Below are 18463 nucleotides of genomic sequence, written 5' to 3' on the forward strand. Positions count from 1 at the left end.
ACTTCACATATACGACAATCATTTGACAAAATTCTTTCTACATTGAAAGGACATTGGTAACGAATCGAATTTCACATTCGGGAAACAACAATCAATAATTTATTTCGTTGAATACACTTACCGATATTGAAGTTTTACTTTGCCGATCGTCTCATTATGCATAGTAATATCCATTAGAGTAAATATTCGCCAGATATCTTCAACTAGACATTGATATTAGTGTATACCGTGAAATGTGTACTTGTATAAATTCAATCTTGAGTAAAGATAACAAAAATAGTAGATATAGTTTATGCGCGAGCCGCAATAGAAAAAGTGCGGCATTCTTCGTAATAAATTATTCTTGTCCTTGGCATAAAGAATCTCGTGAGCGTCATTATATGAGATTACGCGTACCGAGTAACACGATACAATGATCTGATATGATGACAAATGCGGTGAATATGTTCATCGCGAGCTAATAGACTGACTCGACAGTTAAATAACGTATCTATATAAATGTATGTGTGTTCGCGTGTGTGTATGTGTATATGTATATGATCATACTACATTATTCTCTTAATTTTCTTCTCAATACAATATACACGTAACTGCACTTTTTATCCCTCCAGAGACTCGCAAAGCGCAATATCGAACAATCTAAAGAATTTATACGACAGTCTAAGAAGGCTACGCACGACAAGAAAAGAAAAACCGTATTTCGGTATTTCAATTTTTGCATACTCTGTCCTTGTTTGCAACAATCCAAATATATTTTTGATACTCATATTTTATACAAAGATAATATTTCTCTCTCTATTAAATTTATACATTTGTATTTATATATATGTAAATGTTTGTCTAAATTATGGGAAATTGATAAAACCGAAAACTCTTCTTTAATGCAAACGTTATTTTTCAAAAAATAATCGTTAAAGACAAGATTAGCCTGACCAATTGCAAACAAGGACCGAGAGGATTAAAATAGATCTAACAGTCGCCCCAGCATTTAATATCGCGTTCGAGCCTCACTGTACCATAATGCGTGAAGCGTTGCCTCAATTTCAACCATGATTTAAGATATAGTTTCAACAACGTATATGTATGTATATACATATAGATCTGTGTAAGTATGTATGTATGTACATGTACATCGTCGCATAAATAACATCGAATAAAATCGATCGACAGCAAAGATACGGCAAACATTATTATTACAAAATATTAACAATCGTTGTTCGATAGAGGATATTGCATACATGAACGCATCGCCTCTTCGTGTTAGAATATAAGTCAACGATACGCTATAGCGTAGTGTAGATTATTGCCTTGTTACAAATACAAAAAAAATATATAGACGAAAGGAAAGTCAAGTGTACGCGTGCGCGGATATAAATAAACGAATATACGCACGCACGAACACACGCGACGCATACGTGCGATTGAACGGAAAAAGCGTCGAGCCGAGAAAAGCACGCGCCGTGCATGCCGCGTTGAGATTCCGCGCGAGAAAGAAACACGCCGATGTGAAAGAGCTGGCCCCGCATAAAGGTAACGATATGTGTCGATCGATCGATCAGTGTAATCGGTCGAACGGTGGTCCATCTGCTTCGAGACCCCTCCCTCCCTTGTATTTTAATACGCCGGACTGGCGACAGTGGAAACTTGTTTCGGCGTATGCTGACCCTGTGCCAACGCGCCGCTCTTTGCCGCTTTGAACTTCAGCCAAGCATCGTAACCATATGCCACCATCGCGCAAAAACCGAAGAACTGTGGGAAATATAATATCTCAGTATAAGAAAGTCTATATACCATTCTGCAAACAATCAACAAGTATATATCCTAAACAGTATGAAACTTGAAAAATCTACTAAAGTTGCATTCATCCTTAATAATGTCATTTTTTACACAATGATTTATATTTTTCTTTGTTTCGATAAAAAAAAATTGAAATGTTTCTATCGAAATTTTTTCAACATTTACATTATTTATGCGACATATTATAGTAATAATAATAATAAATATATAGTAATATTATAGTAATAATAATAATATATATAAAAAATTCTTATATACCGCTGCAACACCGAAAGCTTCGGTGTAACGCGCATAGTCAGCTGCGAGGGAAGCGGCCAATAAGTAGAAAACTGTCCATGTCGTACAGAATACGAATTCCTAAAAATATTGTGTACGAATTAGACGTATAGATAACATTCTCGACCGATAAGAATAAAGATCGTAAAACTGTGTATTCGAATGTGGCTGAATTTGCGTAATGATACAGACGCGTATTTTGGCGATTCGAGAAAAGAGATGTTACGCGACATTACGAGACGCGCCACGTAATGCTATTTATATATATAATACGCGAATGTGTGCACTTTTAAAAAAGGATAATCAGATTATGAATGATTATTTGATCCAGCACAGACGACGACTGTCCTCATTACATCGCTCATAATCGATCGTTCACCCGTGAATATAAAAGTTTGAATGACACAGATCGATTTTTAGATTCCTGCGTAGAAACTTTCTAATAAGCTTTCACTCCCTGGTTCCCGCGTATCACGAATATTATACACGTGTATCCGCGTCACACGATATTACCGAACGTACGACCCGCTCACCAGCCGCCTACTTATTTTCATTTACATTTATTTTAGGCACATATCTCTCTAAGCGAATAAAATAGAAAATGTTGCGATTAGAAGATATAAATCAGCGGCGTGACAACTATCGGCGACTTACAATCTTAAGCCACGGAATCCTAGAGAACTTCTCGATAATGTGGAACAAGTAGAATACGAGCAGGATCCCCGTGAACCAGAAACCAATCATGGATACGGTATTGAACCATCCCCCCCGGCTGTGGCTGCTCTGACTCGACACCGTTATGCATATAAATCCCAAGAGATTTAGCACCTGAAAGAAGAGCCCAACACGATTATCATTTAGAAAATTTTGTGTTACCCAGCTGTGCCAATACCATGCAGGTATAAAATCTCACGGCTCTTGCAACCGACATGAGATTCAAGACTCCATTGTAGTCTATGACGCAACCAGCTGTTTATACCGTCGTAATCTTAACTAACGATATAAGCGCATGTTTATACGTAATGTGTATATTTAATAGAGCAAACATGCACTTTTCTTTAAATCTTTTATGAATTTCGTAATTTCCAATATAATTTCGACCCGCTGTCATTTATGTGTTTCTAAATGTAAAAAAATTATAGAAATATTTTCTAAAATCTATGGCTATCAAAAAAGATTTATCTCGCGCGTAATCTTTTGTAATATCTTTCAAATTAACCAATGTAATCTTTCAATTTGATAATTAATTTATCAGAATATCGTGTTCAATATTCATATTGAGACACTACCAGTCCAAGAATAATACGAAATATGTATTCTTTTATATAAAAAACACTTCTTTTTCTAAAAAAAGAAATCTCCATAGACTTACCACTTGTACGATTTTTAGAATGCCAGGTAATGTCCTCGCGTATGACGGATCAAACCGTATATTAGGCTGGGTGGTCGTAGTGGAGGTCGTCACGGTGGTCGTGGTAGTGTGTTGCCCCGGGAAGCCTTGATCCATCGTCTCCGGTTACTCTAAAACTGTAACACAACAATGCAGTAGCGTCGCATGTTTGCGTCATTGCTATATAAGTTGCCATCACTTGACTCGATATGCGAGACGACGATGGCAATTCTTTGCAAGGGCGCGTCTAAGTGGACCATTGATCCATACGAATAAAGGGTAGAAAGAGAGATTGATTTTAAATAAATAATACAACAACCCATCAGATGGTAGTATATATGTATGTGTGGAATTGCCATAGATATGCCAAACATGTGTATCCATATGTATATAAACAATGAAGCGTGCTGTTGCATGTTTTCGTAGCATGTATATCTGTATATTCGATTGCGTAAAAAAGCACTTTAGCCTTTTTGAGAGTTGATCGCTTTCATTTACAAATAAATATATTTGACATACTATCTAAAATAATGGATTTTTTTAGATAAATATAAACCAAAAATTGTGAATAATCATCAATAATTAATAAAGAATATTTGATTAAAACTTTGACAATATTTCGATTCTAATCTGAAATTTACTTTAATAATATAACTTGAAAATATTTAATTAAAAAAACTTGAAATTTAAAGAAGAATAAAAAACGAGACAGGATTAAGCTATAATAATAATAATAATTCTTTCTGTCAAAAAATACCAAAAAGATGTGATACAACTGGTCGATAATATGTATTTTCAAGACATGCTTGGAAAACAGCTCTAATATTATTTTCTATCTCACGTAGCACTTTTAATTACATATGCTTAAACAGGTTTGTTTAGAATTGAATGTACGACTTAATATACTCTCGTTGTAATAACAAGCCTTCTTATATGTATATTTCCATCTAATCGATCAAGTAACTTTATTGACTATTAGAGACTATTTCACTCGCTTATACACATATATCGATGACGAATTAACGCTTTCTAGTTATAAGATTTCATTGCTCAGAGAATCTCGACCATGATTTTATTAATTAATCTTTCAAAAGTACAACTTGTCGAGAACATAAGTGAGACAGGAATAAGAGCGAGCAAGATAGAGTGACATTTTATGAAATCAGTTATTTTGACTTTCGGCATCACAGATAAGAGGTTTGAGACACGATAAATGAGGAAAAATAATTCACGATCTTTATCGAAGCAAAGATTATCTTAACCGAAGCAAAGATCGATCGGAGCATTGTGCATACATGTATGCTACAACGTGACAATTATCAATTGCTTCATCGTAAATACGTTCGCCGAGATCATTTTCCATTTAATCTCATATTTCTTTTCCACGTATCAGATTGTATGATATTGTATGAATTTATATCTCTTGTAAATATAATAATATTAATTAAAGAAAATTATTATAATTTTAAATTGTATTAATTACTAGCTATTAAAATTTCGCAGCACGTATTCTATAACTGTGATCGATCGATCTATATCTATAGCTATATAGACACCAGCACGCATGTTCTATACCTGAATAGATATTTGTCGCACTAGCCGCGATTAACGTTTAATTAATATCCTGCGCGATCAATGTTTAATTAATGTCCTCCGGCCGGAAATATGCAGCGCGATTGACATCGAAGGACGCGAAAATAAAAACGCTGCGCGGATCGATTACGAGAGCTATCGTGCAGACATAAAAGGCGTAAACGTCGACGATAACGACGAATGATCGATGCGCGCGCGTCTGGTTCCCCGAAACTCCCAGTTGCGAGATTTCATTGATTTTCAAATTATTTCCGAAAATTATTATCACGACAAAGAGAGAATATAAAACGTAGCGATGTTATACACTTCATTTTTCTTTTTCCGCCGATTTGGGAACGCAGAGATTTTCGTGCAGACCAAATGACAGGAGTAAAACCGTCCCGCTTGATCGCAAGATGCTTCGGTTATGATCCGAAGAGACGGCTTATACAGACCGCGGTGTGTGGATATTATGTCATCAAAGCGCATGCTGCAGGGGAGAATTATTTAATCCCATGGCGTGAGATCATCCCAACTGAAAATAGATAATGACAGTTCACGCGACGCGAGGCGCGGCCGTATACACGTGGTCACTATATCCACCTACTCGACATGATGAGTGAAAATGTGCCTATTTAATATAATGTGCCAAGTATTGCGTCATATAACGATTGCATTATGCCATGTGTATGCGTGTGTATACATATTATTCATATTACATATTCTCATGCAATCTCTATAATACTCTATAATGTCATTATTATTACTTACGATAATCTTTTCTTTTTACGTTAATGATAAATTTCCTGACTTAAAAATTTATCATTAGTGTGAAAAAAAAAAGAAAGATTTTTATGAATAGTTTGACATGTATAAAAAAAGTACAGAGTTAGTCAAAGTTTTTTAAACTCATTGTTAAATACGAGCATTCTGGAAAATTAAATTTAATTAATTTAATTCGCAATATATATCGCCATATTCTTAGCACGACACACTATTAAATATACACTAATCACTTGTAATCCCATTTCAAAATTCATTTCTAGTTATAACTACATGTATTACTGATGTGAATCATTATTTTTTATACATATATTTATGCAAGTAATTTTTCTTTTCACCAACGGAGATATCAATAACAAATATCGCACGCATACACAATGTATCTCAGAGATAATAATTACCGTGAAATATATAATATATGTATATAGAGTTAAATTCCAACGAAAAATATTTGTTCGCTATTCTAGACCAGTCGAGATTTGAGGTATAAATTAAAACCGCGCGATAACATTCACGAGGTTAAATGAAAAAATCTTTTATTTCTGTTAAAAAAATACGTCAACGATCGCATGCAAGTGAACATCGCGAAAAGGAATGCATCGCGTTTACCTAAACGTGCGTGGGTAGAGGAACGTCGAGATTCGCGCGCGCATAATATCGCTATCTCGCCGAGAGAGAGATAGATATGGGAAATGTCAAATTTAACAGAGATTTGCTGTGGAAAATATCACTTGATGGACGCGACGCCATGTCGCGTAGAATCGATTTTCAAGAATTTGGTCGTTCCATTCGTCGAGTATTAATAATTATGGTTAGTTCACGGAAGTATCGATCAATCTTGCGTTTAAGCCCTATAAAGAGAAATATTTCAAGAATTATAACGATGAAATATATATACGGTTATCTCTCTCGAATTAATACAAAATTTTACAATAAAATATAATCCTTGTTGTATCAGCCGTTACACGCCTGTGCGTTGAACATAAACACGAAAGCGACTTAATCGCTTCTAATCAGCTTAATGACAAAATTACAATGTAAACGTAAACAATCAAAGCGCTACAAACAATTCTCATTTACGCAACAATAGACCGATACGCGCGATAACACAGACTTACGCAAGAATGTTTATCGAATTGTTTTGTGCACAATTTTTTTTTTTTTTTTTTGGCGATTATGTTGAAATATACGAGACGTCGTGCGAAAAGGTTTCGCTCATTCACGCGTACTCGCGCGAGTCTACGGAGTCTACGCCCCTCGCTGTTCTCACGCACAAGATGAGAGAGAAAGACGATACGAGTGACGTACACATCGAATTAACACGGTTATCGACTAGATGCGCGTCGCGTCGCGTCAAGGTGGTCGTGTCGATTCGTAAAGAGTCGTGCGAACGAATGTAAACTAGGAGAGCCGAGAACGAAAAAGGCACAATTCGCGTGTGTACGTGTCCTCGCATACATACGTACACACACATACACTATAAGAATAATCTTCCAGGTAGCACGCTTCTACGACGCGAAGACGACCGCGACACGTTGCGAGAATCGAACAACTGTATTGTTATTACCGTTCCACCTGTTACTGCTCTCTGTTCCGCGCGGCGTCCTCGATTGCTTCACCTCCTCCGGATATCGTTGCGCGACGTTACGCCGTCACTTTTTTTTTTTTTTTTCCCTTTTGACGTCTTCTCTTCCAGCAACGCTCGGCTCCCAGCGAAGCGTCGTAAAACTCGATCGATCTATGCACGCGATCGCTCCCGACGTGAGTCCTGCTCCGCGTCCCGGCGTGTCGTGCGTTCCCTCTCTCTCTATCACTCTCTTTCTGTCAAGCTCTTCGTTCTCGTCCTTGAAGCGCACGAAGACGAGAGTCGCGCTCGCGTCGAAACGTACAGAACGAATAGAGATTTGCGCGCGTCTCTCGACGTTACGACAGCAAACGTATATCTACTGAAACTGACCGGAACCCGGAACCCATTGACCGCGTTTCAAAACCGACCGTTGTGAGCTAATCGGCACCCCGCGTCCCGCGCAACTTTGCGCGCCATCTAACGGCGAACTTTGCAAGTTCATGTCGCTGCACGGTCGGTACACGTGCAACGGTCGATAACCATGTCAATTCGGTCGATCGTGCACGACATGATCGAGTAATCATCGTGACAAATCATGGCCACGTAAATGAGCGCGAAACGTCATAGACTTTTACAACATATATCCTATACATGAAGAAAAATTAAAACAGAAACCCGAGGGCAAAGAACATCCATGGCACGCATAGTAATGCGGAGTAAAGAAGAGGGGAGTGGATCAAACAGTGGATGACGAAGCAAATCTTACCTCGAGTCCAACAACTTGAGGCGACGAGCAAGATTTCGGGAGCAGCGCCGTATTGGACATTTTCCAGCATCTCCTAGAACAAGTAATGCGCCTACGCCTAACCTAAAAGATTAATTCAGTGTAATGTCTTTAGGCGACATCGGGGATCGTACGCATCGATAACCTAGGATTCGGGATCCGACGAAGCAGGATGGCGACGGGTAAGCGACGGAGCATCCATACGTCACCTGGAAATGCCGGGACCAGTCGGATGAACTTTCGACCGAGTTTCACTCAGCAGGAGGATCGCGGCGGTACTAGGCCGACCGCGGCGCCGAGCTCCATCGGCCTCATCCTCATTACCATGCTGCTACATATATGCAAGAAGTCACTGCTGTTCGACACTCGGCTCAAAGTGGCGATCTATTGCGGCACGATCTTCGCGGTCTCGCTGATCGCGGACTTCATCGTGATGCCACGTACTTACTTCTCCAGATCCGACAATGCTCTGAATCAGTACTTCGTTAAGTGGGGCTGGGGCTGGTTGCTATCCGTAACCGTACCCTGGGTCGCCTTGACGGCGCACACGTTGGGCTGCGGTCGTAGACCGATCCTGCTGCGACACCTGGCACGTGTTCTTCTCGCCACCGTTGCCTGGCTCGCTTGGACGAAACTGTTCAATTACATCGAAACCAATTACGGCAGGTGTCTGGGTACCCGCGACATTCAGATGCAATCAAAGTCGAGGTGCCTGCAGTCGGGTAAATTCTGGAGCGGTCTCGACATATCCGGCCACACGTTTATCCTGATCTATTCCAGTCTGATCCTCGCCGAGGAAGGTTCCTCCCTGGTGGGATGGGAGGGCATTAAGGATCTGATAATGCGTGAGGACCACACGCGATCCACGCCGTCCGAAACAAGCCGCGGCCCACTGCGTAATCTCTCCGACGGCGATCTCGAGTTCCTGAAGAAGGCGCATCGAGCACTCACACCGTATTTGCGCGGTCTCTTCGTGGTGATGACGCTGCAGCAGCTACTGTGGGACATTATGTTGGTGTCGACGATGCTCTATTATCATATTATGATCGAGAAATTTCTCGGCGGCGTGGCCGCGGTCATTACGTGGTATGTCACATATAAATGGTGGTACAAGCTGCCCAAGATCGGCTTGCCGGCCCCTGGCGATGGTCTCTTCAAGTACAATGAGGTAAAAACGAATCCAGAGCTCAACACCAGGGCGAGACGAAGCACTTTGAACGGTACCAATCAACCAAAGTTCATGGGAATGCCGATCAGAACGATGCAAGAAACCGCCGACTCGAATCCAACAAACAGACAATCGGATCTTGACACGCCGAGAGCATAAGAGAATGTGTCGTTCTTCGCATATGTTTTGAGGGACTCTTGATACTTCAGTGATAGTGCAAAGTGGATTATCTTTTATGCAAGAATTACAAACATTTGAAATACTATCTGGATGATGCTTATAACGTTAAAAATCATACATTACAGTCATATGTTTCGCATAAAATTTTCATTTTTCTCTACTTAAATAATTGAAATATTATACCGATGATGAACACATAGGATGTATATATACGATACTTATGTAAGTATCCAAAGGTTCGATGCTTCTTTTTAAGAATTTAGTACAAAGATCGAATGTAATAAGATACAATTTCATCTAAAAAATTCTACTGGATACAAAAGCACTTATACATACATGTATACATATATTCCTTGCTTTATTTTTCGATACGTAAGTACTTAAATCTTGGATTTCATACGACAAAACGTTCACATGCATTAAAATATCCTCATTGTTGAGATATGATTCAATCAAACTCATTTAAACGGGACGGGCTTATATTAGGTATTTTTAAGTAATTATTTATAATTATAGAATAATATATTTAAATGAGAGCATATGTCCATTTTATCGATGCTTCTGTACGGATTGTTAAAAAAACACATGTTAATTTAATCTGTTTAGAACCAAAGAGAGAGAGAGTTGGAGTCTTTGATAATAGTCTCTTCTGAATTTTGTTTTGTAACTTATATTTAATAAAGTCTGTTGTTAACAAAGCATTTGTTTCTTAAGTTAACAGGCTGCTTGGCATGAAATTAGCATAGTTTATATATCATACTATATGTACGGAAGAAAAGTACAAAATATATATGGTTTCCATTATGAAATCTTCCTTCCTCGCGCGTAGTACAATCGCTTTATTTACGAGAAAGAAAGAGTAGAGATAGATAGTATACTCTTCTATTATTTTTGGAATCATATTCTTCCGTTAATATCGCAGGTCGTTAGTCACTTACATCGAGTTCTTGTCGATGTTTCTCTATTTCATTAAAAGAAAATATATATCTTTATTTCTGGACTTACATTCTGAATTATGTTATCTATAATGTCGCTAATTTTCTTTCTTAAAAAACCTCTATCTCATAACAATGAAACAAAAATGCTATTTTTATTACACCAATTTTATCCTTTGCTGAATTGTGTACTCTTACACTTATTAATGGAAAACGATAGCACTATATCATATTGATTTATAGCACTGTTTTTTCGATTCTAGTAACAAATGGCTGCTTTATGGAAAATTGATTTATTAGCCTTTTCTATGTTCAATATAGAATGCAGTTTTCGATAGTCTCTTGTAATAAAGTGCAACATTCATGAAAGATCTTGCATATGAGTTTATCGCAGACTTCTATATATAGAACATATATTTCTAATATATAAGTCTGTGGAATTCGGAATTGCAAAATAATTCTCACAATTGGCAACATGGGAATCTTCGACAATCTACTTGATAGTTTTAATACTATACTTTTATGTTAGAATAAAGGTGAAATATAGAATAAATATTTATATAGACATGACAATTTATACAACATTCCTCGGTTATCAGATCGTTGCTCGGGATCGGCTGTGTAACTTTATAATCGCTGTATATATCAGATACAGAAATTGTCCATGACAGTTGGCCGCAAATAAGAGTACTACAGGAATGAGAGTGATTGATATTTTATAAAGTCAGCTGGTTCGACTTTCGGTATCAATAAAATGTGAGATTTATCCGTTTACGGAGGAAAAGAAAAAAAAATTTGCTGTTTTGTAACTGAGGCAAAAATAGATCTTGTAATCTGAGAACTCTACAATCGATTGATGTCACTTTGTCGATTTGCCGTTTCAGAAATGTTATAATTTATCACAATTGTGCAACTCTCTTTGTGGGTATATGTATATATCAACGGAATTCAAAATTGACTGATATTTAATATAATAAATTATGCATTATGCGTGTATGTATATGGATCAAGAATCAAAATGTTTTGTATTTATATGGTATGAATCATAAACATAATATAAACTACATGTGTTTTTTTAATTTTATATAAAAATAATCATTTAGTTGTTATTAAAACAAAAATCAGGACGAGACTGTACAGTACTACTTATATGCTTACATGTTTATTTAAGAAAAAAAAACAGAACAAAAGAATTCTAGTGAAAAAATAAAATAAGAATTAAGTTCGATTCAGTATTTTCTAAAAATGGAAACGTGTTTTTGTTTTTGTATACCAACACAATTGAACATACTTTGCATATCTCGTTATTTTATGATGATGATGATGATGATGATGCTAATTACACAATCTATCTAGAAAACGTTTAGTACATACGTATTTAACTGTAGATTCATCGATCGATCTTTAAACCTTTGATCTTTTACGCGCGATCGCGTCTTCTACGGCTTTCAATTGCTTCAACAACTCCTCACGACGCGAGCTAACCTTTTTGGCGGCCTTAGCCGCCGCCGCGGCTACTTGCGCTTTACTGTCGATCAACGGCGGCGACTCGAGAGCTCGTTTTTTACCTGCCATAAGCCCACTACGATCGATCTTTTTTACTGCTGTGGTATTGCTTGCAGGTTTCAACGTGAGTTTAATCTGTTGCTTCGCACCACTCAACTTCAAAGCGTCGATGCCTTTGGAATCTTTACGTGTTATCGGCGGTGTTGAACCTTTCCTTCTACGTGCCTCGCTGGAAGATGATGAGTAACTTGATTCGCTCGAATCGCTGCTGCTTCCACTGCTCTCCGATCCAGAACTACTGCGAAACGATTTAGAATGTGCTTTTTTCTCCCTTCTTTTTCTTTGTCTTCACGACGCATAATAGTTGCGACAGAAATTAAGAAAAAAGGCACACATTATAAAAATAAGTTAATTAATTGAACCAGTTATAATGCTTATTTGTAATCACGTCATTAAATTAAATTTTAATACTTTTATAATGATATTTCAGTATTAAGCTGTATTAAATTTCTAAATTAATAATTAACTACTATTGCTTACCTAGATCTTGAGCGACTTTTAATGATTTTGGCCACGGCAGCCGCAGCCATAGCGGCTTTTTGCTCTCTGGCTTTTTCATGATGACGTTGATGAGATGTGACTGGGCTTGGAGCTGGTGGATTCAATCCGGCCCGTCGATGCAAAGTACCCGTTGTAGGAGAGATAGATCCTTTGGGTGGGCGAGGAGATGGAGCAGGGGGATTCATTAGCATGGCGCCTCTTTGAGGAGCAGTTGCGCTCACAGCAGGAGGATTGGAGGGTGGTGAAGTAATAACAGTACTTTTGCTTTTGCCGGTGGAACGGGTTCTAGCTGGAGGTGATGGTGAACGGGACCTGGATAGGGAGTCGTAAGAACTGTAGCTAGAACGGCTCGAGCTACGGCTAGAACTAAAAAGATTATAATCTTATACATTTTTCTTATACACAGGATATTACGAAAAAGTGGTTTAAAAATTTGTAAACTCATAGTTTGTAAATCAATATCTCCACAGCAATTTTCCATTTTGATGTAAGTTCCCCCCTTCCCTGCATCTGTTAATTACAATATAAAAACAAAAAATTATCAGAAATTATTATATGTAATTTTTCGTCATGTTATTATTTGAATGTCTTCTAAGAGATATTCTATGTATCGTTCTTATATGTCGATACACACTTGATATCATTCTGTATCAAGCGACGCAGTAGTGTCGCGACGCCAAGTAAATAAAATCATATTTTTTCAACACATTTCATATTCTTTAATAAAAAGTCCTTAATTTATTTGCTTATATAGTTACTCTCTAACTATATTAAATTGAAGTAATACAATAAAATAATCCTTCGTTTTTATATCGCCAATTTACTATGAAGATATTGATTATCGAATTTTTGTTTATCATCTTTAATTAAGCATTTTTAATTTAGCGACTATTATAAGCAAATGTTTAAACCACTTTTTTGTTACACCCAGTATGACAAATGTAATGCGCGCGTTTACATACACACATTTATAATAAATAGTTGATGAAAAATATATATGTATGTATGGAATTTTCAATTAATATTTATCATTTACAATTTTCTCCCCCCTTTCTCTATCATCTATCATTTCTTTATAAAAAAATATCATTATGATATGTATTCTCAATAAGTTATTTCTCTTTAATAAATAACGATTTTTGGATAATTTTAGAACTCTCTTTTTTTTCCTTTGATACTAATATTTAGGCACGCATAATCAATCGCAATCAAATACGGATAATACCTCGTTGAAGAATAGGATGAACCCGAAGAGTATGATTGTCGGCGAGATCGACGCGATGACGTATTGCGACGCACGGTGCTCGGAGACTTGCGTCGCATCCACGGATCCGCCCATTCATCGCCTCTGCCTCTTTCGACAGGGGGTGGTTCCTCTTCCCGCCAAGGTTTCGTCGGCGGGATACGTTCTACAATAACCTCCCGTGATGGCCGTTTATGTTTCTTCTCATACTTCTCGTAATAATCTCGCTCTCTGTCGCGCTCACGATCTCGTTCCCTTTCTCGGTCGCGACCGTGCGGTGGTGGAGAAGCTGATGTCGCGCCGCGTGGAATCGCATGATAATCGAGACGATCTCGATACTCGCGAGAATCTTTATAGTGCACTCTCCTAGTAAATGAAAATAAAGGTAAAAATAAGCCGATCGACTAATGATAATTATTGTATGATATAATAATCGCTTTTAAAATAATTTTTTTTTCTTAAAACTTATAATTATACGATTATATTGTTTCTGTATATCTCACCTATAATAATCGGATGACACAGTTGGAGGATAATATCCCTCAGGTTCGTCGACATATCTATCTGGCGTAGGTCTAGATGATGGTACTCTACGTTGTGGTACTTCGCGTTGTGGCCATCTTTCAGCCGGCGGCTCGGGACTAGCCGCTCTCACATAATATCCTGCTTCTCTATCCAGTTCATCCTGTCCTAAACTCAAGTTCATTTTCTTCTCTTCAAAATCCATGTCTGATTCCTTGCGTTTATTCGCTTTACGCATCATCTAAATGATTAGAAAAAATAAAATTTCTTTTAAGAAACTTGATCTTAAGATATTACTATAATTGTTTATAAAAATACTAATTCTCTATCAACAAAAAATTATACATATAAAAAATACTTCGTAGTAATAATTTTATTTTGTAATAATAATTAATAATAACTTACTTCTTTAGCATGGCGCAGACCACGTTCCCAGGCAGATTCAGTTGGCGTTTCTTCCACTTTAGGTGTATGCGCAGGAGCACCATAACCGGGTAATGATCGAATATTCGGTCTATCGATGTGCGGTCTATATTCGTGTGGCGTGGCAGCAGCGTGTGGCGGATATGCCATAGGCCTCACCATATCGAACATAGTGTAATTACCTTTATCCGTTACTCCTGGATGCAAAAATCTACAACTAACTCCCCACGTACACTGTCCCCGATTATAAAAACGACACACGGGTCTCGGTTCAGTCTCTTCCGGTCGTGCATCTTCTCCATCGCTAAGCTCTCCTTCCTCTAATTCAGATTCTTCTTTTTCTCCCTCTTCTCCCTCTTCTTTATCATTCATTTCAGTGGTTTCTTTTGATTTCACTTTGTCCTTGTCTTTATCCTTGTCTCTATCTTTTTCCGTAATTTCTTTAATCTCTTTTGTACCTGGTGCTTCAATTTCACCTATAATTTTATCAATTGCAATGATTATAATTTTAGTGATACATAATGCGATTTTTCTTTAATATAACAATATTTCGCAAACGTAATATAATGTTCAAATATATGTGTGTAATTTTAAAATTAGTAATAAATTGGATTTAAAATTCTTTAAATTTCCATAATGTATTTACCTTCATCACGTTCGTCTTTCCATTGACCATCGGCTTCAAAGTCTAGTTGTTCACTTTCCTCCGTCAAACCAACTGGTGCAGTTTTATCTTCTTTTTCTATATTTTCTTCATTGTTAACAATTTCTTTTTTCACATCCTGTTCTTGAGGCTTATCTATTTCTGTGTTTTGTTCCTCAGTAGATTCCTCAGGACCATCTATGCTTTCAAGATCCGATACATCTGATAAATCCTCGCCATGAGTAATAGGTGTAGGTTTAGATTTAGACATAGTCTCTGGTTCATCCTCAATGTCCCCATCCGAGATTTGTTCGCCGTCCAATTCATTAAATGAACCGTTTTTCTCTTCATCGTCTTCTTCGGGAGAACGAGGACCTGAATGCGCTGGCGAATGTTTATCCGATTCTTGATCATCCATGGGAGACGCTGGACCAGATTTGAAAGACTTTGGTGAACTCCTCGCCGATATCAAGGACTTTACAGAACTGGGACCCGATCTGGGCGATTTTGGTGAACTTTGTCTGGATTCGCTATTTTTGTATGAATATGATTTTAATGAGTTATCAGCGGACCTTTGTGTATCCACTTCGAAATCAGACGCTTTCGATTCGGCATCTTCGAAATGCATAGATTTGGAATCGTTCGGAGGAGAAAGACATGATCCATTGTCCTGTATGGGAGATCGGTATGAGCTACGGTCCGATCGAGGTGACTCGAGAGAATTGTTTCCCGAATGGTGAGATTTTGGTGACTCGTATGGTCGATATGTCGGCGATGCAGGATTGAGATATGTTGGCGACAGGGGTGACGGTGACATTGGCGGTGAAGATTTCGATAAACTATGCAACGATCTTGGAGAAGCTTCTTCACTAGGAGACATTATTCCGGATCGTTGAGATTTCGGTGATAACGGAGTGGATCTCGGCGATTTAGATTCCGCGCCTGATAATGGCGATCCAGGAGGTGACTTTCCCCCGGACGTCATAGAACTCGCCGCAGATTTTCGTCGTTCGGATCCCGAGGAATGATGCGAATAGCGTGACGATGTCACCTCATCCGTGATAGCAAGTCGATTCCTATCTCCGTTGTACCCTTCCGAGGAAGTGCTCTCTGTACCAGAGTCGGACATAGTTGTTGAAACTATTTCAGCCTGTAAAATAATGGAGTTTATTAAAAGACAGCAGACAACTTTAGACAAATGGGAACAGGAATGTTTTGATTAAATCTTTAAATGTAACCCATTCACAAATTTCTCTCTTACTTGATAAGTTAATTGTCTTTTTTTTTAGACGTTTCACCGACCGAATGTGTAGCACTGAAAAATCTGCATCAATAGCATCGCAGGGCTTACCTGTGTCAATCAGAGCCTGTGAAGTATTCGCTCTTGATGGCACAACGCGCGCGATCCATATCGTGTCGAACATACTTTTTATGTCACAACTTTTGACAACTTTTCTTTTATCAAAAACTTTTATACTTTATTACTTATAAACTTTGAGAACTTTGCTTGTCACATATACAATATATACTGTTTTTTTGTCGAATTTTCTTGCGCGGAACTTTTTAGTGTTGATTTAAACTTTCAACTTGAACACAACACAAACTAAGAAAGTACTGATAAATCACGAACCGTTTTTGTACTGCACTAGAAACTATAGCGAACGAACTTTCAACCTGAAAGAATATCTTTTGGGCCTATTTGGGAGAAAGAAAGAGAATAGGAAAGGACTAGGGAGAAATTGAAAAACACAGAAAGAATATGAAGAAAGCTTTAAGTGCAATAATGGCACGTCCCAGTAGCAACATTCTAATTATTGTCTCTGGCAAAATATAATTCAATAAATATTATAGACTATAGATATAAATACTTTATTGCTTTTTTTTTTTTTTTTTTTTAAAGAGTATACTATAAATTGTTTATATAATTATATGTTTCAATACTTTCCTCTTATATTATACTTTAATCAGAATTAAACTTTGCCATGTGCAATTATGATAACATTTTCATGAACATTAATTGCTGATAAAGTATAAAAAAAAGCTCATTCGTGTGCACATGATTGCTATAAAACAATAGAATCTCAACAGTAACGATTGCAGTAATATTTAATTAATAAACAACAGAAAGGAATAATTTGTTACATCAACTGAATATCAAGTAACGTTGAAGTTACGTCAAAGAGACTTTACGTAGCATATTTTGTAAATTCTTATTTTTTTTTATGAAAAGAGGTATAAAACATGCATGAAAGGCGTGTTCGTATCCAGACAATTCATCTTTCTCATTATTATCTCGTTATTCGTGAATGAAACGTGATAGACAAAATAGATATTATCTTCAAAAAGAAAGAAAGAGAGAGAGAGAGAGAGAGAGAGAGAGAGAGAGAGAGAGCATAAAAGAGGTTAGGTAGACGATAACGACGACGACGACGGCGCGTCGATACTGCGATCGAGACTGCGAGATAGGGATAGCTGTGACGTTTTTTTTTCCTCTCTTTTACGATGCATAAATTGCATTTCGGTATCCTGCCCGTGCTGACAATGAGAGTGTCATCGTGGGCCTCTTACCTTGGTCGCGCGTACTATGCCTGTGGGGCCTTAGGAGATTTCGAGACTCCGAGGCTCTCCAAGGCGGCCGGCGTCACCCGCAGAACTAACGTTCACACCAATATGAAACCCGTGTATCTGGACACTTAATCGTTTCCCAGGGGCCCAGGGCGTCGGGCTACACCCATCCGATTATCAGACGTCGTGCGCGACCTGCGATCTGCGATGTTCTCTCTTTATCGCGGGAGGACTTGTCGCTGTCGGTCGCCGAAGATTACCGAAGAGAACAAAGCACAAACGTTGAAAAAGCCGAGGAGAATGCAGAATCCTCGAGTGTCCGAGTCTTTTGGCTGTGGAATTAATTGATACTAGATGGGCGCAGTGTTGTTCTCGGGAGACTCTTTTTCTCGCGCATGCGCAGCATATTGGCAATAATGGACGAGCGTCGAGCGTCTGCGTCTGCGTCTGCACAGAAATCGTAGAAATCTGAATGAGATAGATTCCAGCTTTCTTACGGCTAATAACATGATGAGCGATTCGGTTGAGATAAAATAATAATAACACAC

General features: G+C 37.9%; 3 protein-coding genes across 13 annotated transcripts; 1 reads left to right on the forward strand and 2 right to left on the reverse strand.

Annotated features, from left to right (window-relative positions):
* Positions 1 to 76: 76 nt before the first annotated feature.
* LOC138935764 (CKLF-like MARVEL transmembrane domain-containing protein 4) lies at positions 77 to 8257 on the reverse strand. Of its 5 annotated transcripts, none has more exons than XM_070300597.1 (5): positions 8152 to 8257; positions 3446 to 3600; positions 2728 to 2901; positions 2056 to 2154; positions 77 to 1749 (listed from the first exon to the last, which is right to left on the reverse strand). In XM_070300597.1, exons 2-5 carry the CDS (start codon positions 3578 to 3580, stop codon positions 1615 to 1617), a joined length of 543 nt encoding a protein of 180 aa, XP_070156698.1. In that variant the 5' UTR covers positions 3581 to 3600; positions 8152 to 8257; the 3' UTR covers positions 77 to 1614. The 5 variants fall into 5 exon arrangements, with proteins under 5 accessions (XP_070156698.1, XP_070156696.1, XP_070156697.1 ...); XM_070300595.1 differs by lacking the exon at positions 8152 to 8257 and adding an exon at positions 7386 to 7803; XM_070300596.1 differs by lacking the exon at positions 8152 to 8257 and adding an exon at positions 6937 to 7346.
* Fitm (acyl-coenzyme A diphosphatase Fitm) lies at positions 7953 to 10599 on the forward strand. The gene is made up of 2 exons (XM_070300594.1): positions 7953 to 8233; positions 8285 to 10599. Exon 2 carries the CDS (start codon positions 8342 to 8344, stop codon positions 9494 to 9496), a length of 1155 nt encoding a protein of 384 aa, XP_070156695.1. The 5' UTR covers positions 7953 to 8233; positions 8285 to 8341; the 3' UTR covers positions 9497 to 10599.
* On the reverse strand, positions 9875 to 18261 carry LOC138935762 (zinc finger CCCH domain-containing protein 18). 7 transcript variants are annotated; one of them, XM_070300591.1, is made up of 8 exons: positions 17919 to 18261; positions 16702 to 17002; positions 15354 to 16500; positions 14690 to 15183; positions 14266 to 14525; positions 13745 to 14128; positions 12499 to 12885; positions 9875 to 12304 (listed from the first exon to the last, which is right to left on the reverse strand). In XM_070300591.1, the coding sequence occupies exons 3-8, from the start codon at positions 16477 to 16479 to the stop codon at positions 11857 to 11859; spliced, it is 3099 nt and encodes a 1032-aa protein (XP_070156692.1). In that variant the 5' UTR covers positions 16480 to 16500; positions 16702 to 17002; positions 17919 to 18261; the 3' UTR covers positions 9875 to 11856. The 7 variants fall into 7 exon arrangements, with proteins under 7 accessions (XP_070156692.1, XP_070156688.1, XP_070156690.1 ...); XM_070300587.1 differs by having other exon boundaries at positions 16702 to 17024; XM_070300589.1 differs by having other exon boundaries at positions 16702 to 17036.
* Positions 18262 to 18463: the final 202 nt, after the last annotated feature.

This window comes from Polyergus mexicanus, unplaced genomic scaffold (genome assembly GCF_030449975.1).
Source record: "Polyergus mexicanus isolate NDT 795.1 unplaced genomic scaffold, iyPolMexi1.0 SCAF_8, whole genome shotgun sequence".
Lineage (NCBI taxonomy): Eukaryota > Metazoa > Arthropoda > Insecta > Hymenoptera > Formicidae > Polyergus > Polyergus mexicanus.

Coding starts and splice junctions, on each gene's coding strand:
- LOC138935764 (XM_070300597.1), bottom strand. CDS start 3,580: ATGGATCAAGGCTTCCCGGGGCAACACACTACCACGACCACCGTGACG. Junction 2,902..3,445: donor TTCTAAAAATCGTACAAGTG/GTAAGTCTATGG, acceptor CTCTTCTTTCAG/GTGCTAAATCTCTTGGGATT. Junction 2,155..2,727: donor GGATTCCGTGGCTTAAGATT/GTAAGTCGCCGA, acceptor CAATATTTTTAG/GAATTCGTATTCTGTACGAC.
- Fitm (XM_070300594.1), top strand. CDS start 8,342: ATGGCGACGGGTAAGCGACGGAGCATCCATACGTCACCTGGAAATGCC.
- LOC138935762 (XM_070300586.1), bottom strand. CDS start 16,479: ATGTCCGACTCTGGTACAGAGAGCACTTCCTCGGAAGGGTACAACGGA. Junction 14,526..14,689: donor GTCTGCGCCATGCTAAAGAA/GTAAGTTATTAT, acceptor CTAATCATTTAG/ATGATGCGTAAAGCGAATAA. Junction 14,129..14,265: donor GTGTCATCCGATTATTATAG/GTGAGATATACA, acceptor TTCATTTACTAG/GAGAGTGCACTATAAAGATT.